Raw genomic sequence first — 13,560 nt, 5'->3', positions numbered from 1 at the left:
GTCTTGGGAACCTCCTGCGTGGGTTCAAATCCAGCTCCAGACTTCCTGTGCGGAGTTTGTATGTTCTCCCCGTGCTTGCGTGGGTTTCCTCCGGGCACTCCGGTTTCCTCCCACATTCCAAAAACATGCATTTCAGGTGAATTGGCCGGTCCAAATTGTCCCTTGGTGGGAATGAGCGAGTGAGTTGTCTTTCCCTGTGTGCCCTGCGATTGGCTGGCAACCAGTTCAGGGTGTCCCCTGCCCACTGCCCGGAGATGGCTGGGATGGGCTCCAGCCCCCCCGCGACCCTAATGAGGATAAGCGGTACGGCTAATGAGATGAGATTATTTTAACTACTTCTGTAAAGATCCACTCAATGAGCCCCAAATTTTTAAAAACAGGAATCTTACAATTGTATGGCAGTTGAATGAGGAATGGATTCTAGTTTTGGATGATGGCACCCATTTTCTTGAAAGATATCTGTCTGCTTCCTAACCTTAAAGGGACAGTGTGTCTTATTTGACCACTAAATGTCGCCGTATGGTGTAGTGCAACTGAACTGTGGTAAAAAGACAAACTCCGGAGACTCAAAGTGTACAAATGCATTTTGATCATTTGGGGTACTCCTAGCCGCAAAATGGAGGACAAATATGTCAGCTGCCTTTTGGTGAGGCTCATGATATGTAAAATAAATATGATTGTAGTGGATGTTTTTTTTTTAACAATAGAGTGCTAAATAGGGCAGCACGGCGGCGCAGTGGTAAGCACGTGTGCGGCACAGTTCTGAGGTCATGAGATTGAATCTTCCTGTGTGGGGTTTGCATGTTCTCCCCGTGCTTGTGTGGGTCTCCTTCCCCCGGGCACGCCGGTTTCCTCCCACATTCCAAAAAACATGCCTGTCAGGTTAATTGGCTGGTCCGAATTGTCCCTAGGTGTGAATGAGCGAATGGTTGTCTGTCTCTGTGTCCCCTGCCCACTGCCCGAGGACAGCTGGGATGGGTGCTAAATACTACTCACTGTCCCTTTAACAGATTTCATGTAGCAGTGTAATGAAATCCTTTTAAAAATCCATGAGTAAAACGTGTCCTTAGTCCTAAGGTGGTCATTTTCTTGCAATTTTTCAGGTCCCCCCCACGACTTATAATCTGCACTGGGCTTCTTCTGTACTTTTTTGTTGTTTTGTTGTTGTTTTCGATTGTTAGCAAGCGGGTCTGAATGACCTCCAGCTAGTGATGTGATTTGTACTCGGCGCAGGTGGCTGCAAAGAACCAGGCTTGTCCTGTCGAGCATGAGGACACGAAGATTAACTTTAAATACATGTCACTGTTGCGATTGCCGGCGAAGGTTTGAAGAGCACAAATTGAATAGAAAAGTCACGTCAACTGGAATTTGCTTGAGTCTGTAATCCACAAAATGCAGGTCTGATATATTGTTGGCAACATCATAAGAAGTACTACATATTTTTTTGGAGCTTTCTGTGAATATTTAGAACAATTATTTTCAAAATAAAATGACTGTTGTGAACTTATTCTACTTTAGTAAACACTTTTTTTAAAGCAACGTTTATTGTCCATTATGAAAGCGTTTGCCCAGCCAAATCTGTCTCACTCTCCCTTTCTAAGCGCCGATTTACAATTTTACTACATCAGCTTGGCAGTGAGTCAGGTGTCCTGAATTGACATGGGTGAAATTTGTCCCTTAGATGCTTATCCCGTATCGGAAGTGGTCTACACTTGGGATAAAGGGGCGGCCAAGTCCGTGGTAGTGGGCGAAGAAGGATCCAGGCTCAACCAGTACCACCTTATCGGTCAGACAGCCGGGACTGAGGATATCTCCACGAGCAGAGGTAAGCACGTGCTTCTCTAACAAATTGTTTCCAGATCGTTTCAAAATGTTCTGCAAAAATCGCCTTAAACAGCAACTTGTCAAATTTTCTGCACTGTAAGGCGCACTGGATTACAGGGTGCACCCACCAAAAATAGTGTTTATAAAATATATATATATATATATATATATATATATATATATATATATATATATATATATATATATATATATATATATGTATATATATAATAATAATTTCCTTTGTATTGTCATTCTTTGTAAGAACGAAATGTCGATACACCTGACCCGTTGTAGCGAGCCGATGCAGCCGCAGCCAACAGAGGGCGCCGCCATTTTACCAATGTTATAAGTCTTAGGTATGACTCGGCCGAGGCGCGAACCAGCGACCTCCCAGTCTCAAAGCGGGCGCCCTACCATCAAGGCTACTGAGCAGCCGCAGCCAACAGAGGGCGCCGCCATTTTACCAATGTTATAAGTCTTAGGTATGACTCGGCCGAGGCGCGAACCAGCGACCTCCCAGTCTCAAAGCGGGCGCCCTACCATCTAGATATAAAATCTATATCGGCGCACCAAACTATAAGATTTTTGGAATCAAACTACTGCAAGTGGTAGGGTTGCACAAATAAACATTAAGCAGCGTTTTTGCGCATTGACTGATCAGTCAGAATACACACGCTCCCTTAATTCCGACCATTCGAGTTACGAAAAACGGTAGACACGAACATTTTTTTCGGGATATGGAAAAATACTTGGACATTGCTGTAAGTTAGATTTTGTGTTGTGTTCACCTTTTTCCAAGTAGAGGACATTACTGTAGTGCTTCTTTTCGCCGCTGTGAGAGGTCACCCAGCATCTACCCAGAAGAAAAAAAATCTGCTTCCTCTTTCTAGTTCATGTGTCAACATTCTATACTGTATCTCCAGCGCTAAGAATGTTGACATTTTTATTGTTTAATATCTTGTGCGTCCATTCAATATGGTTGGTGTAAAGTGTAAAGAAGAGGCGAGCCGTTTCTTTTGAAATGAAAATGGAATAAGAAAGCTTGATGGGATGCTTTTTTCGGCCACTTTCTACCACGGAGGAGGAAATAGCCTAACTCTTGAAGCTCATCTTCCAAAAGTGAGTTGAACTTAACTTTATTTATCTTTATAGAGCATATTATTTTATGAAATCTTTGTATTTTAGTACAAAACAATACAAGTTACTTATACAAGCCTTAAACTAACTTATATAAACCATAAACATATATTCCATACAAAATTTAGCACTGAATCAACTTACGAACAAATTCAACTTACGCACGATCATCCGGAATCTCATTTCTAAGTAGGGCAGCGTTTGTATATCACCTATCAGTTGCATACAATTGCAAAACTTTGAAAGCAACTGGAATCGAACCCAGATAGCGAGACTCCAACCACCAGACCCCTAGGGGTACAAACGACACATGAAAATGCATTAGGTCTTATCACATCATCACACTATTTATGTCACGTGCCAAATTAAATGATGTTTTTATTAGGCCGGGCTGAGAGAATGTTGACAGACATTAAATCGGTACAGCCAACTTGCAAAGTCTTTGTGAAGCGCACGAGATTCTGTACTGAATGATGATAAGTGCATTGAGGGAAGTAATTCAGTCATCTTGAAAAATGCACACCTGGCTACATTTATCAAAACGTTTGCCACTTACAATGCTTAGTTTGAGCTGAGAAAAAGTGAAACAGCATTCTCTCTACACTAGCATTTCTGTTACTTTGGCTAAAAATAGTGTGATAGTGAGAGAAGACTTCATGCCTTCTTATGTGTCATCTGTATTCTTAGGGGCCTAGTGGCTGGGCACTGGACAACTCAATGCCGCAATTTCGGTTTGTTTCCTGTTCCCTACATGTCACTAGCGGGTAGGAATTGGTGCTGTTACCATTGCTCTCCAGTTCGATCTTCATTGCCACCATCTCGAATTATTTTTGGTCAGCGATAAAAGTAATTGATTGCATAAACATGGTGACACATTTACAATAAGTCGCACGTTTAAATTTATGTCAAATTAGTTTTTTTTGGGGGGTACGACTTATTGTCCGGAAAATACGGTAGAATTTTTACATCTGTTGTCGTCAATGGCAGTCACAGAGGTTCGCACGATATATGAAATGTACACTTAGCATGCTTGTCGCTCAGCAACTGGTAACATTCAAACCATAAATTGTGCCTTAGTACAGATGGTAGTAAAGCGTCCCAAAATTTTCTTACAAGTTTAGTTGATGACAAATTAAAATATTTCGTTGTACTTCAAAGTGGTTCAAATCAGTCACATGCACAATAAGAATAACAATTTATAAACTGTGGCATAGAAAATTACATTGTATTATCTTACCTTAATTTATAAATTGAGTCTATGCACTCCCCCTTTTGAATAAAAGCATTAAAAAAATGCCACGCAGCAGGAAGAAATGATTGGATATCTTGACTTTCTGTTAGTTTGCTAATACTATTACTAATTCTATTGTTTGGGGTTGAGGTGTGCACCACATCAGAATCCTTGGTCTTACTATCGCCCTCTGCCATGATGCAAGAGAACTGCGCGCCTCACTCTGCATCTACAGATGCTAGGCACATTAATATGTTAAATACTAATTGCATTGAAAATATTCATAATATCATGTGAAAAGTCAGCAATTTTGAAAAGGAAAATCCCCCAAAATTTGAAGTTAATCGTGTATCTCCGAAATCCCGACGGCACGTCACTGTTTCAAATGTAATGTGTAATGTGGTACGAAAATATCAATAAAAATGTATTCCACAAAACAAGGTAGAGACAAATTTCCCCATAGCATTATGGGAAAGAGAATGAAATTAATATTAGCTTTTGAACTACGCTAACTTCAGCTAAGCTAAGTTCAGACAAGTTTTGAAAGGGACATATGCAATACTTAGAGGCTCTTAGTGCTCCAAAACCCTTCATTTAGCATACCTGTCAACCTGTACGTTTTTAAAAAGTACGTTTATTACGCATTTTAAGACGTGTACGACGTACGAGAAAATCTGTACAGAAAAACGCAAATTTGTCAATTATGGGTACCATCCGGTATACATCGATTATCATGAAACGGCAAATCAATCAAGTCAAACGAGTTCGCCGCGGAAGCCTCTACTCTGGTTTTTTTCGTTGCAAACGAACTGAGCGGTTTGATGTAGTGAAAGGAAGTCCGTCTCTTTTTAGAGAACTGGCTTTTTCGGCTCATCTCATTAAAGAGAGCCAGCTCTCAAACGGCTCACTTGCTTTGATGCATTATATTACGAATTATTATGTTGTATAAAGAAGTTAAGAAAAAAAGGAAATATAAAAGGAGAAAATGAAAAAGACAGGTTTGTGATAATCCCTTTAATCAGTATATTACCAACAATAATTTAATGCAAAAAATGAATTCATAATTTGAATAAGAAAATGTATCATTCTACTTAATTATATTTGCATGTATTTTTTCCTTCCACAGTGAACCTCCAAGCTACTTAATTTTTGAACTTTTCTTTTATAATAAACATCATTCACGTCGAGCAACTCAGGATCTCACAAAAAAATGTTAATTCACAATATATATGATAAAACGAAACACATGTACAATATAACATGTTAAACTACATAAATAAACACGTTTTTTAAAAAAATATGGCGTAAGATTATTTTGTATTTTGTAAGGGAAAATACAACATTTTGAAAGGGTATGGAGCCGTGGAGGTTGACAGGTATGATTTAGTAAAAAACAAAAAACAAAACATTAATTTGAATAATAGGCCAAAATACATGAACTATCATACCAATGGTATTTTTTATTTTTTTTTAAATAATGGGGCGTTAAATTTGTATTTCTTTTACACAGTGGAATCCCCACTAAGGTCCCTGTCATGTTTGTCCGTCAGGAATCCGCCATGCTGTGCTATGAGGCACTGGCACTCGCTCGCACCAGACAACACAGTACCATCTAGTGGTCAAATATTTCACATTGTGGCTGTACGTTTTATTCTATTTTTCAAATAAGGAATTAGCATTTAAATGCTAGCATCTTATCCTTCTTTGAAATGGAACCTAAAACAATAAAACGATGTTTAATTCATATCAATCCATCATAGCAATTTCAATAGACAGGAAGTCTGTCATCTTATCTAATGTTAGCATACATAATGCTAATATGTTAGCGTCTCACTAGTTGGAATTTGTGGATCAGGCTAGCTTTAAATGTTGGTGATCTCCTTTAACATTTTAGTCCCTTTATTTTAGCATTTTATCAATTCTTATTTAAAAAGTAAACCCAATTATTCCAAATTTAAATTTTGTATGCCTACCTGATAGGATATCAATGTTTTATCTCATTTAAAGCTTAAAAATATCTCCATGGATGTGTTTTATCGTTTTACCTTAAAACGAAAACCCACAGAACCAACTGTAAACACCCTAAAACTCAATCAAAGCACTATGAGCAATTTGATCGGGTGAGCAGTACAAATGCGCTGAGCTATACACACAGCGCGCACACTTTTTCCTTCTCTCACCCAGTGCCGTCTTCACTGAAGGTTAATAGGTTAATACCCTCCTTTGCAATATTTTGTGACATCTTTACTAAAGAACTTTGCTCGCACATGTTTTTTGAAACCATTGTTTAGGACAAAAATGATGGTTAGAATGAGCCTCGACACTCTTAAGTTACTGCAGGAAGGAGACAAATCATGAGTAGTAAATGTTTATTGATATGGGACACAGGATCTGGCATGATTATTATTTTATAGATTTCATCAAATCTTCAAATATGACAGTGAAATGAAATGTGCAGAAGAATTAGCTTTTGTCTGCAGAGTGGGTTTGGTGCTTTTGTTGAATTTTGTCTTAAAATATATGGTGTTGCTTTCTCTCAAAAAGTTATTTTAAATGTTAGCCTAGCATGGTCGTTTCAATCCATCCTGCAACCTTTGCTGAACTACAGACATTTTTAGAAGCAAATGTTTTCAAATTAAGGCTGACAGGAATGACAAATGAATCACACGGATTTGGGAAGTCCTCCCACACACAGCCAGCTGTCTCACTTCCCCTCCCTTCAACTCCCCTTTTAAGGGGAGGGGGGAAAAAACACTTATCCACCGTCCTGGCTATTGGGTGTGCAGGGTTAATCCTCACGCGGTGCCCATCAGTCCGTTGTGCTTTTACCGAGTGACGTCAGCAATGGCGGTGCCACGTCGGGGAGAAGGGTGAGAGCCAATGTGGCATCTGCTCCTTACTCTTGTGTAACATCAAGTATCGCGTTGGGCTTTCCAAAATGCCCATCCTTAAATATGCAGAACTAATCAATGTAAAACTACAGCAGTACCTCTTCATGTAAGCTTAAGTCACTCTAGGGTAATGCTCGTCACTCAACTTGCTCGTGCAACAAGCGAATTTTCCCGATTGGATATATTTTAAAACTAATCGGTCCGTTCCTGTCCTCCCGAAAGCATGCAAGTAAGCCCTAAACAGCTATAAAACACATATTCCTGATCACTTAAAACACATTTAAATAGTAGACACAAGAAATAAAGTAATAACATAAATAAGATATTAACAAAATAAAATGTGAGTTTATTATGAGCACTTGGAGGCAGTCGCTGTAGTGAAGTGTGGTGCTGAGGAAGGGTCACCGATATCAGACGACAACATAATATTAGTTTGCTAATATTGTTGTGGTATTCTACATAGTCCATCTTGATGTGAGTAAACAGGTTCCGTGATCTGTTTATAAGATTTATTATTGCTTAATAAGGGGAATTGCACCATGAATTCAGGGAGCAATTGGCTGAAGTTGATAGGTATGAGATAAGAGGACTGTTAATGATACATAAGCACTTACTGTACTCTTAGAATTGAAGTTACTCTAACTTTAGATGAGCGTACACAAAAAACTTTTTTTTTTTGCCTTTAGTAGTTTGCATGTTGATGTAGAGAGGACTGTATGAGAGTGATTGTGCTGACTGTGTTGTATGGTGCAGAGACCTGGAGCCTGAACGCAGATTTGAGAAGAAAATTAAATGTTTTTGAGATGAAGTGTTTGAGGAGTATGTTAGGAGTGACAAGATTGAATAGATTGACAAATGAAATTATGAGATACAGAACTGGAGTAGTAGTGGAACTGGGCAAGCATGTGGATAAGAGAGTACTCGGTTGGTTTGGACACATGGAGAGGGTGGATGAGGAGCGAATGTTGAAGAGGATCTACAGAGCAGAAGAAAATGGAAGGAGACCAAGAGGAAGACCGTGATTGACTTGAATGGTGTTATGAACGCACTGGAAGAAAGAGGTATAAATAAAGGAAAGCTAGAGCCCTTGTACGTGATAGGAATTAGTAGAGAGGTGTTGTGAAAGGATAGTGGGATGTTTGGACGCGTTTTAAGGGATGGGCAGGGCACCTGTATGATGTAGCAGGGGTAAACCAGTGAAAGCTGTCAGGGCCTGCTGTTGAACAGAAGAGTGTGTTGTGTCACTCTGACCCGAGTTGGTATGGCCGATTTCTTGTGTCTCGTTTCATCTGGAGGGACGAAAGCATGACCAACTTAGGTGCCGAGGTGCTTAACTTGTTTGTGCATTTGGGTTGGCCATGGTCCAAAGATTTTTGTGTGTGTTTTTTGCTGCTTTTTCCCTTTTTTTAAATTTTCTTTGTTTTTGCTTGTGTTCGTCTTGCTGTTGGTCATCCCTCTTGAGGGATATGACTAGGGTAAAGAGATAGAGACAGACAGACAGACAGACAGACAGACAGACAGACAGACAGACAGACAGACAGACAGACAGACAGATAGATAGATAGATAGATAGATAGATAGATAGATAGATAGATAGATAGATAGATAGATAGATAGATAGATAGATAGATAGATAGATAGATAGATAGTTTGCATGCGCAAACTGGAATGCTGATGCTGGCGGTGAGCGATCTCGAGCATTGAGCGGTCTTTAGTGGTAGCCTCTGGGAATGCTCGTGACCTTGATTTTCTGTCTTATGCGGAGCGAGGCCTGGATTCTCCGTCTTACGAGGTGCTCGTATAGAGAGGTACCACTGTATAATCTAATATGCAAAGCGTAGTGCTAACCGAGTACTAGTAGCAAGTAGTATGAATCTACTTGTCTTATGTAGACCTTTTTAGAAATAATTTCTGACATCAAGGCCCAATGTGAAACCTTGCTATATATTAGCATACTGACTCCGTTAAATGTTAGCACATAAGCCTTTTTAAATAATCATACGGCAATAAATTGGCTATATAAATGTGCAGGAATGTTGTCAAACTTCTTTAGTGTTATTGTTGAACGTATGGATGGGTGAAAGAAAACATTAATTTTCTTTTAAAGCTCAACTTTTGTTTTTTCGCTAGCAATGGCAGCTCCTTGAGAGAAGGGACAGTTTTTTTAAAGTGATTTTAACCACATTTCCATTTTTGTTAAATGCATCTGTACATTTCTAGTTTTGTAAGGTCACTTGTGTCAAAGGTCCTGAGGCCCTCCAAAAAATAATACAGGCCCTCTCATGCAGTGACAAAATACCTTATTGAACTGGTTGTAAGTAAATTTTACCTGAAATGAGTTATGAAATACTGTATACGAATTTAAGTTCAAGAAAAGGTTGCTTTAAACACACTTTAAATTCTGTGTTGTTGTTTGTTTTGGGTGTAAAAAGTATTCTCTCGGCTTCTAAGGAGAATACCTTAATTTTGTGTTTGCGTTTTTATTTATTTATTTATTTATAGATAAATTGAATCATTTTGGGGATATTCCAAATGTTAGTATTTTAGGAAATTGTGTTTCTAACGCAGAAACCTAGTAGTTGTTGAGGAGAATTACATCATTTGATGTTTTTCAATTTTTGTCTTTTGGGTCAAAACTTTATTTAAAATGACACAAAATTCCCTTTTTTTTCAATTTGAAAACAAAATATTTTACAGGCAGTTTTGTATCATACGACCCAATTTTGAGAGCTTTATTGTGTAAAAGAACCAAGAAGTTGCGGATCTATCCAATAATGACCCAATTCTTTGTGGAGCGTAGAATCATTTTTGATGTGCTTGTTAAAGAGACACTGAGTAATATTTGACCACTAAATGTCGCTGTTTTGTGTTGTGAAACCAAAAACAAGTGCTAAAAGGCGCTAGGAAGATTACCAACCATGACGATTTTAAGTGACCAAACGGAACCATCATTCTCATTTATTTTGCCCAGGCTTGTTGAAGGTTCTCTCTAGGTATGAACAAGCGAGTGAGTTGTCTGTGTGCCCTATGATTGGCTGGCAACCAGTCCAGGGTGTCCCCTGCTCACTGCCCGAAGACAGCTGAGATGTGCTCCAGCACCCCCTACTGAGGATGAACAGTGCAGATAATGGATGGATGGACTCAGATAAACTATTTTTAAATGAATATTTTTTACCAGTAGGAGGCGCTGATAAATACACTGTCCTTTTAAGAATTGCATGTGTATAGATCCTGAATCAAAAAAACAAAAAAGTCACAATGAAGTATTGTTATTATTATTATTAAGATGATTTCTCTACATACGCCATAGTTAGGAATCCCTGCCAGAATCGATATGCCGTAAATGCTGAATGCAAAGGGCTTGGTTCCGCATCACGCCTTCACAAGAAGAGTGTAAAACCCTACACTGACGGCCCCAATGGAAATCCCGCCGTGACGCCAAACCCTTCCTCCTGTAAGACAGACGGAGCCTCCAGACTTAATTAGCGGCGCTAATCTAAGGTACAAACCCTCCATAAGCGGGCCGGGAATAGCTCACAGTGGACACGGGTGACCTTTGACCCCTATGCCTTAAGCGGCGGCTGGCAAGAGTGAAGCCGGAATCAATTCCACGTGAACGCTCACTCACCAATTGACTAGCATGGCCGCGTTGTTCTCCGCCACGAAGGGCAGCTCTCCGCAGACGCTCCAAAATCCAAAAGTTAAAGTCCACCAAAGACGCATTTTTTTGTCCCCACGCTTTTTCTCAATCACCGAAAAAAATAAAATGAAATGGGGTCAAACGGTAGCGGCTGAGGGCCGACGTCGGCGCCACCGGGCTCGTCTGACGGTTGTCTTCTCCCGGTTCGAGGACATGACGGACATCGAACGGGGACGTCGGATGAACTCTTTTTCCTCAATCGGCCGCCCGTCACGCCTCCCCTGCTGCTTCGGTGGAGTCCCGGCTCGGAAGAGGACTTGCCGATCCAGAGAGCGCGCACACGGGCAGGATGCAGATTGTGACGAGGGATTAGCGAGACGGGGGGGAAAAAAAAATCGGATTTTGCCAGGAGAAAGCAGCAGTCATCTGTGGATTTTTTTTTTCTACACGGAGGAGGAAATAAAATGCAATCCCCCGTTGGTTAACATGATGATGAGCAAGGCAACCTACTTATTTTGACTAAAGTGAGATCCGATTCTAGGAAATATTAAATCAGAGATCAAATTACCGTTTTCGCACTGTTCAAACGATAAACTGAAATCATGAGGGGATTCCAGCAGCATGTAAAAGTGCAGGGGATTCTCTTGATATTCGACTAAAACCCTAAACAACATGAGGATGGGTTCAAAGGACGGGAATCCTATTTATTGCGATCAACCACCGAGACAAGAAGGATGAACTCGGAGGGTCAACAATCCTATCTGCCGTCACTGATACCCAAAACAGGAATTTTTGGTCATGACACCACAGTAAAGCAAGGTTGAAGAGACCAGCTCAAAATAAATTATATATATCATGTCACCATCCTTTAAATCGCAGTTTTCAGACAACGAATCGCAACTCAATGTGCCGTATAAACCAGGTGTCTCCAACCTTTTTTAGGCCGAGAGCAACTTCAGGGGCACGGAATAACACAAAGGGCACCTTGATAACGCACTTCCGAAACAAGAATTTTAATTCATCCATCCATTATCTGCACCGCTTATCCTCAGGGTCGCGGGGTGCTGGAGCCCATCCCAGCTGTCCTCGGGCAGTGGACAGGGGACACCCTTAACCAGCCAGTTGCAGGGAACACACAGACTTGCTCATTCAGACCTAGGAACAATTTGGACCGGCCAATTCACCTGACATGCATGTTTTTGGAATGTGGGAGGAAACCGAGGTGCCCGGATGAGACCCACTCAAGCATGGGGGGAACATACAAACTCCACACAGCAAGGTTGGAGTCCATGACCTCAGAACTGTGCCGCACACGCACCAACCACTGCTCTACCGTGCTGCATGAATTTTAAGTTTACTAATTAATTAATTAAAAATTCTATCTTACTGATATGTTACGCGAGATTTGATTTTTTTTTTAATGCTTAATTATGATTTGGAATGATTCAACAATTTAGGAAACAGATCAACACTTCAACATGCGATATTTTATTTCTTCTTGACCTTTTCCAATTGTTTTAATTACAAATGCTCAAAAGGAAACAAAGAAGAAGAAAAAAGACCATTTTGCAGGAAATCAGGTTTCAAGACGCTATCATCAGTTTTCACTTTAATGAACATGATAAATTAGGGATAAAAATAAACTGTTTTGCATTAAATCAAAATAATAATAGTAATAATACAGTGTATTTCGAACCGCCTTTCAGGACACCCAAGGTCGGTGTACATATGAGTAGGACACAACAATAAACGAAGAGCAAGCAAGTAATAAATAGCCAATAAAACACATTATAGTTAAAAGGGGCGGTGTGAGAGGCATATGGTCAAGAATAGGTCTGAAGAGGTGAGTTTGAAGTCCGGATTTGAAGCTGGACATAGTCTCAGAATTTCGGAGGTCAGGCGACGATGAGTTCCAGAGCTGGGGGGCAGAGCAGCTGAAAGCTCTGCTCCCAATGGAGTTGAGGCAGGGGGTATAGTGAGATAGAGGGAGGAAGATGATCTGAGGGTGCTGGATGGCGTGGCGGTGTAAAGGAGGTCAGAGAGGTAGGTAGGGGGAAGGTTATGAATGACCATGTAGGTGTTTTTACTAATCACTAAATGTGTAGCCATCACGACAAAACACATACTGTATTTTAAACCTAGTAAGATATTTTTAACTGTTTTTCAATATTTTAACTTCATCTTTGGCACTGAACTGTTGCCGCCAACAACATTGTAAGTTGTTTATTTTCCTCTTTAAGAACCTCCCCATCTGAAAATGCCTTCTTCCTTTTTACCAAAAATTGTTTGGCTCTAAAAGAAGCTTCGGTTGCTTTTTGAGTTTTTTTTAGCGGCCTTGTAAACAAGATTGCTGTTTGCCCAAAGTTGCCTTGAAATCAACGGCCTTTTCTGTTCGTGGTGCGTTGACGGGCGGGTAATTATGGCAGCATGGAAGCTTTTGTGACAAGTGCTGTCGTGGCGCTCCGCGTTGTGCCTATTTTCCGCAGCCACCATCGCGCCGCATTTGAGACACACTGAGTTTTCTTTCACATTAATAAAAAATCACGTTTCCTCCCATTCACTACGAAAAGTATACGGTTTTTTCCTTTTCCCGCCATGTTGTAAGAATGTACAAATCGATTTTGACTCCTTCGCAATCCTCAAGATCGCACTCACCTCTGCCCCCTGTTTACATCAGAGCTCTCAGATTATCGACCTCTTCTACTTTGATTTTTTTTTAGGTGTATATATATTTTGAATACTTTTTGTTTTTAATTTTAATCACTGTAGATGCAATTTTTTTAAAAATGGCAACACAATATAAATCACATTTTAGACCAGGGGTGTCCAACTCA

At 40.2% G+C, this 13,560-nt stretch overlaps 2 protein-coding genes across 2 annotated transcripts in view; one reads left to right on the top strand and one right to left on the bottom strand.

Annotated features, from left to right (window-relative positions):
* Positions 1-11,077, bottom strand: part of gabrb3 (gamma-aminobutyric acid type A receptor subunit beta3) — a 66,634-nt gene extending 55,557 nt beyond the window's left edge. The window contains exon 1 of the mRNA XM_088350469.1: positions 10,715-11,077. Within this exon, the coding sequence (XP_088206595.1) occupies positions 10,715-10,809 (95 nt within the window). The 5' untranslated portion in view covers positions 10,810-11,077. The remainder of the gene's footprint in view (positions 1-10,714) is intronic.
* gabra5 (gamma-aminobutyric acid type A receptor subunit alpha5) overlaps positions 1-13,560 on the top strand; it is a 52,172-nt gene that overhangs the window by 24,297 nt on the left and 14,315 nt on the right. Inside the window, exon 7 of the mRNA XM_088350473.1 lies at positions 1,682-1,825. Coding sequence (XP_088206599.1) covers positions 1,682-1,825 — 144 coding nt within the window. The remainder of the gene's footprint in view (positions 1-1,681; positions 1,826-13,560) is intronic.

This window comes from Urocampus carinirostris, chromosome 12, assembly GCF_059441175.1.
Source record: "Urocampus carinirostris isolate Australia breed hairy pipefish chromosome 12, RoL_Ucar_1.0, whole genome shotgun sequence".
NCBI classification, from domain to species: domain Eukaryota; kingdom Metazoa; phylum Chordata; class Actinopteri; order Syngnathiformes; family Syngnathidae; genus Urocampus; species Urocampus carinirostris.
Note: the sequence above shows the minus strand (reverse complement) of the source record. Positions and strands in the feature narration are given on the sequence as shown.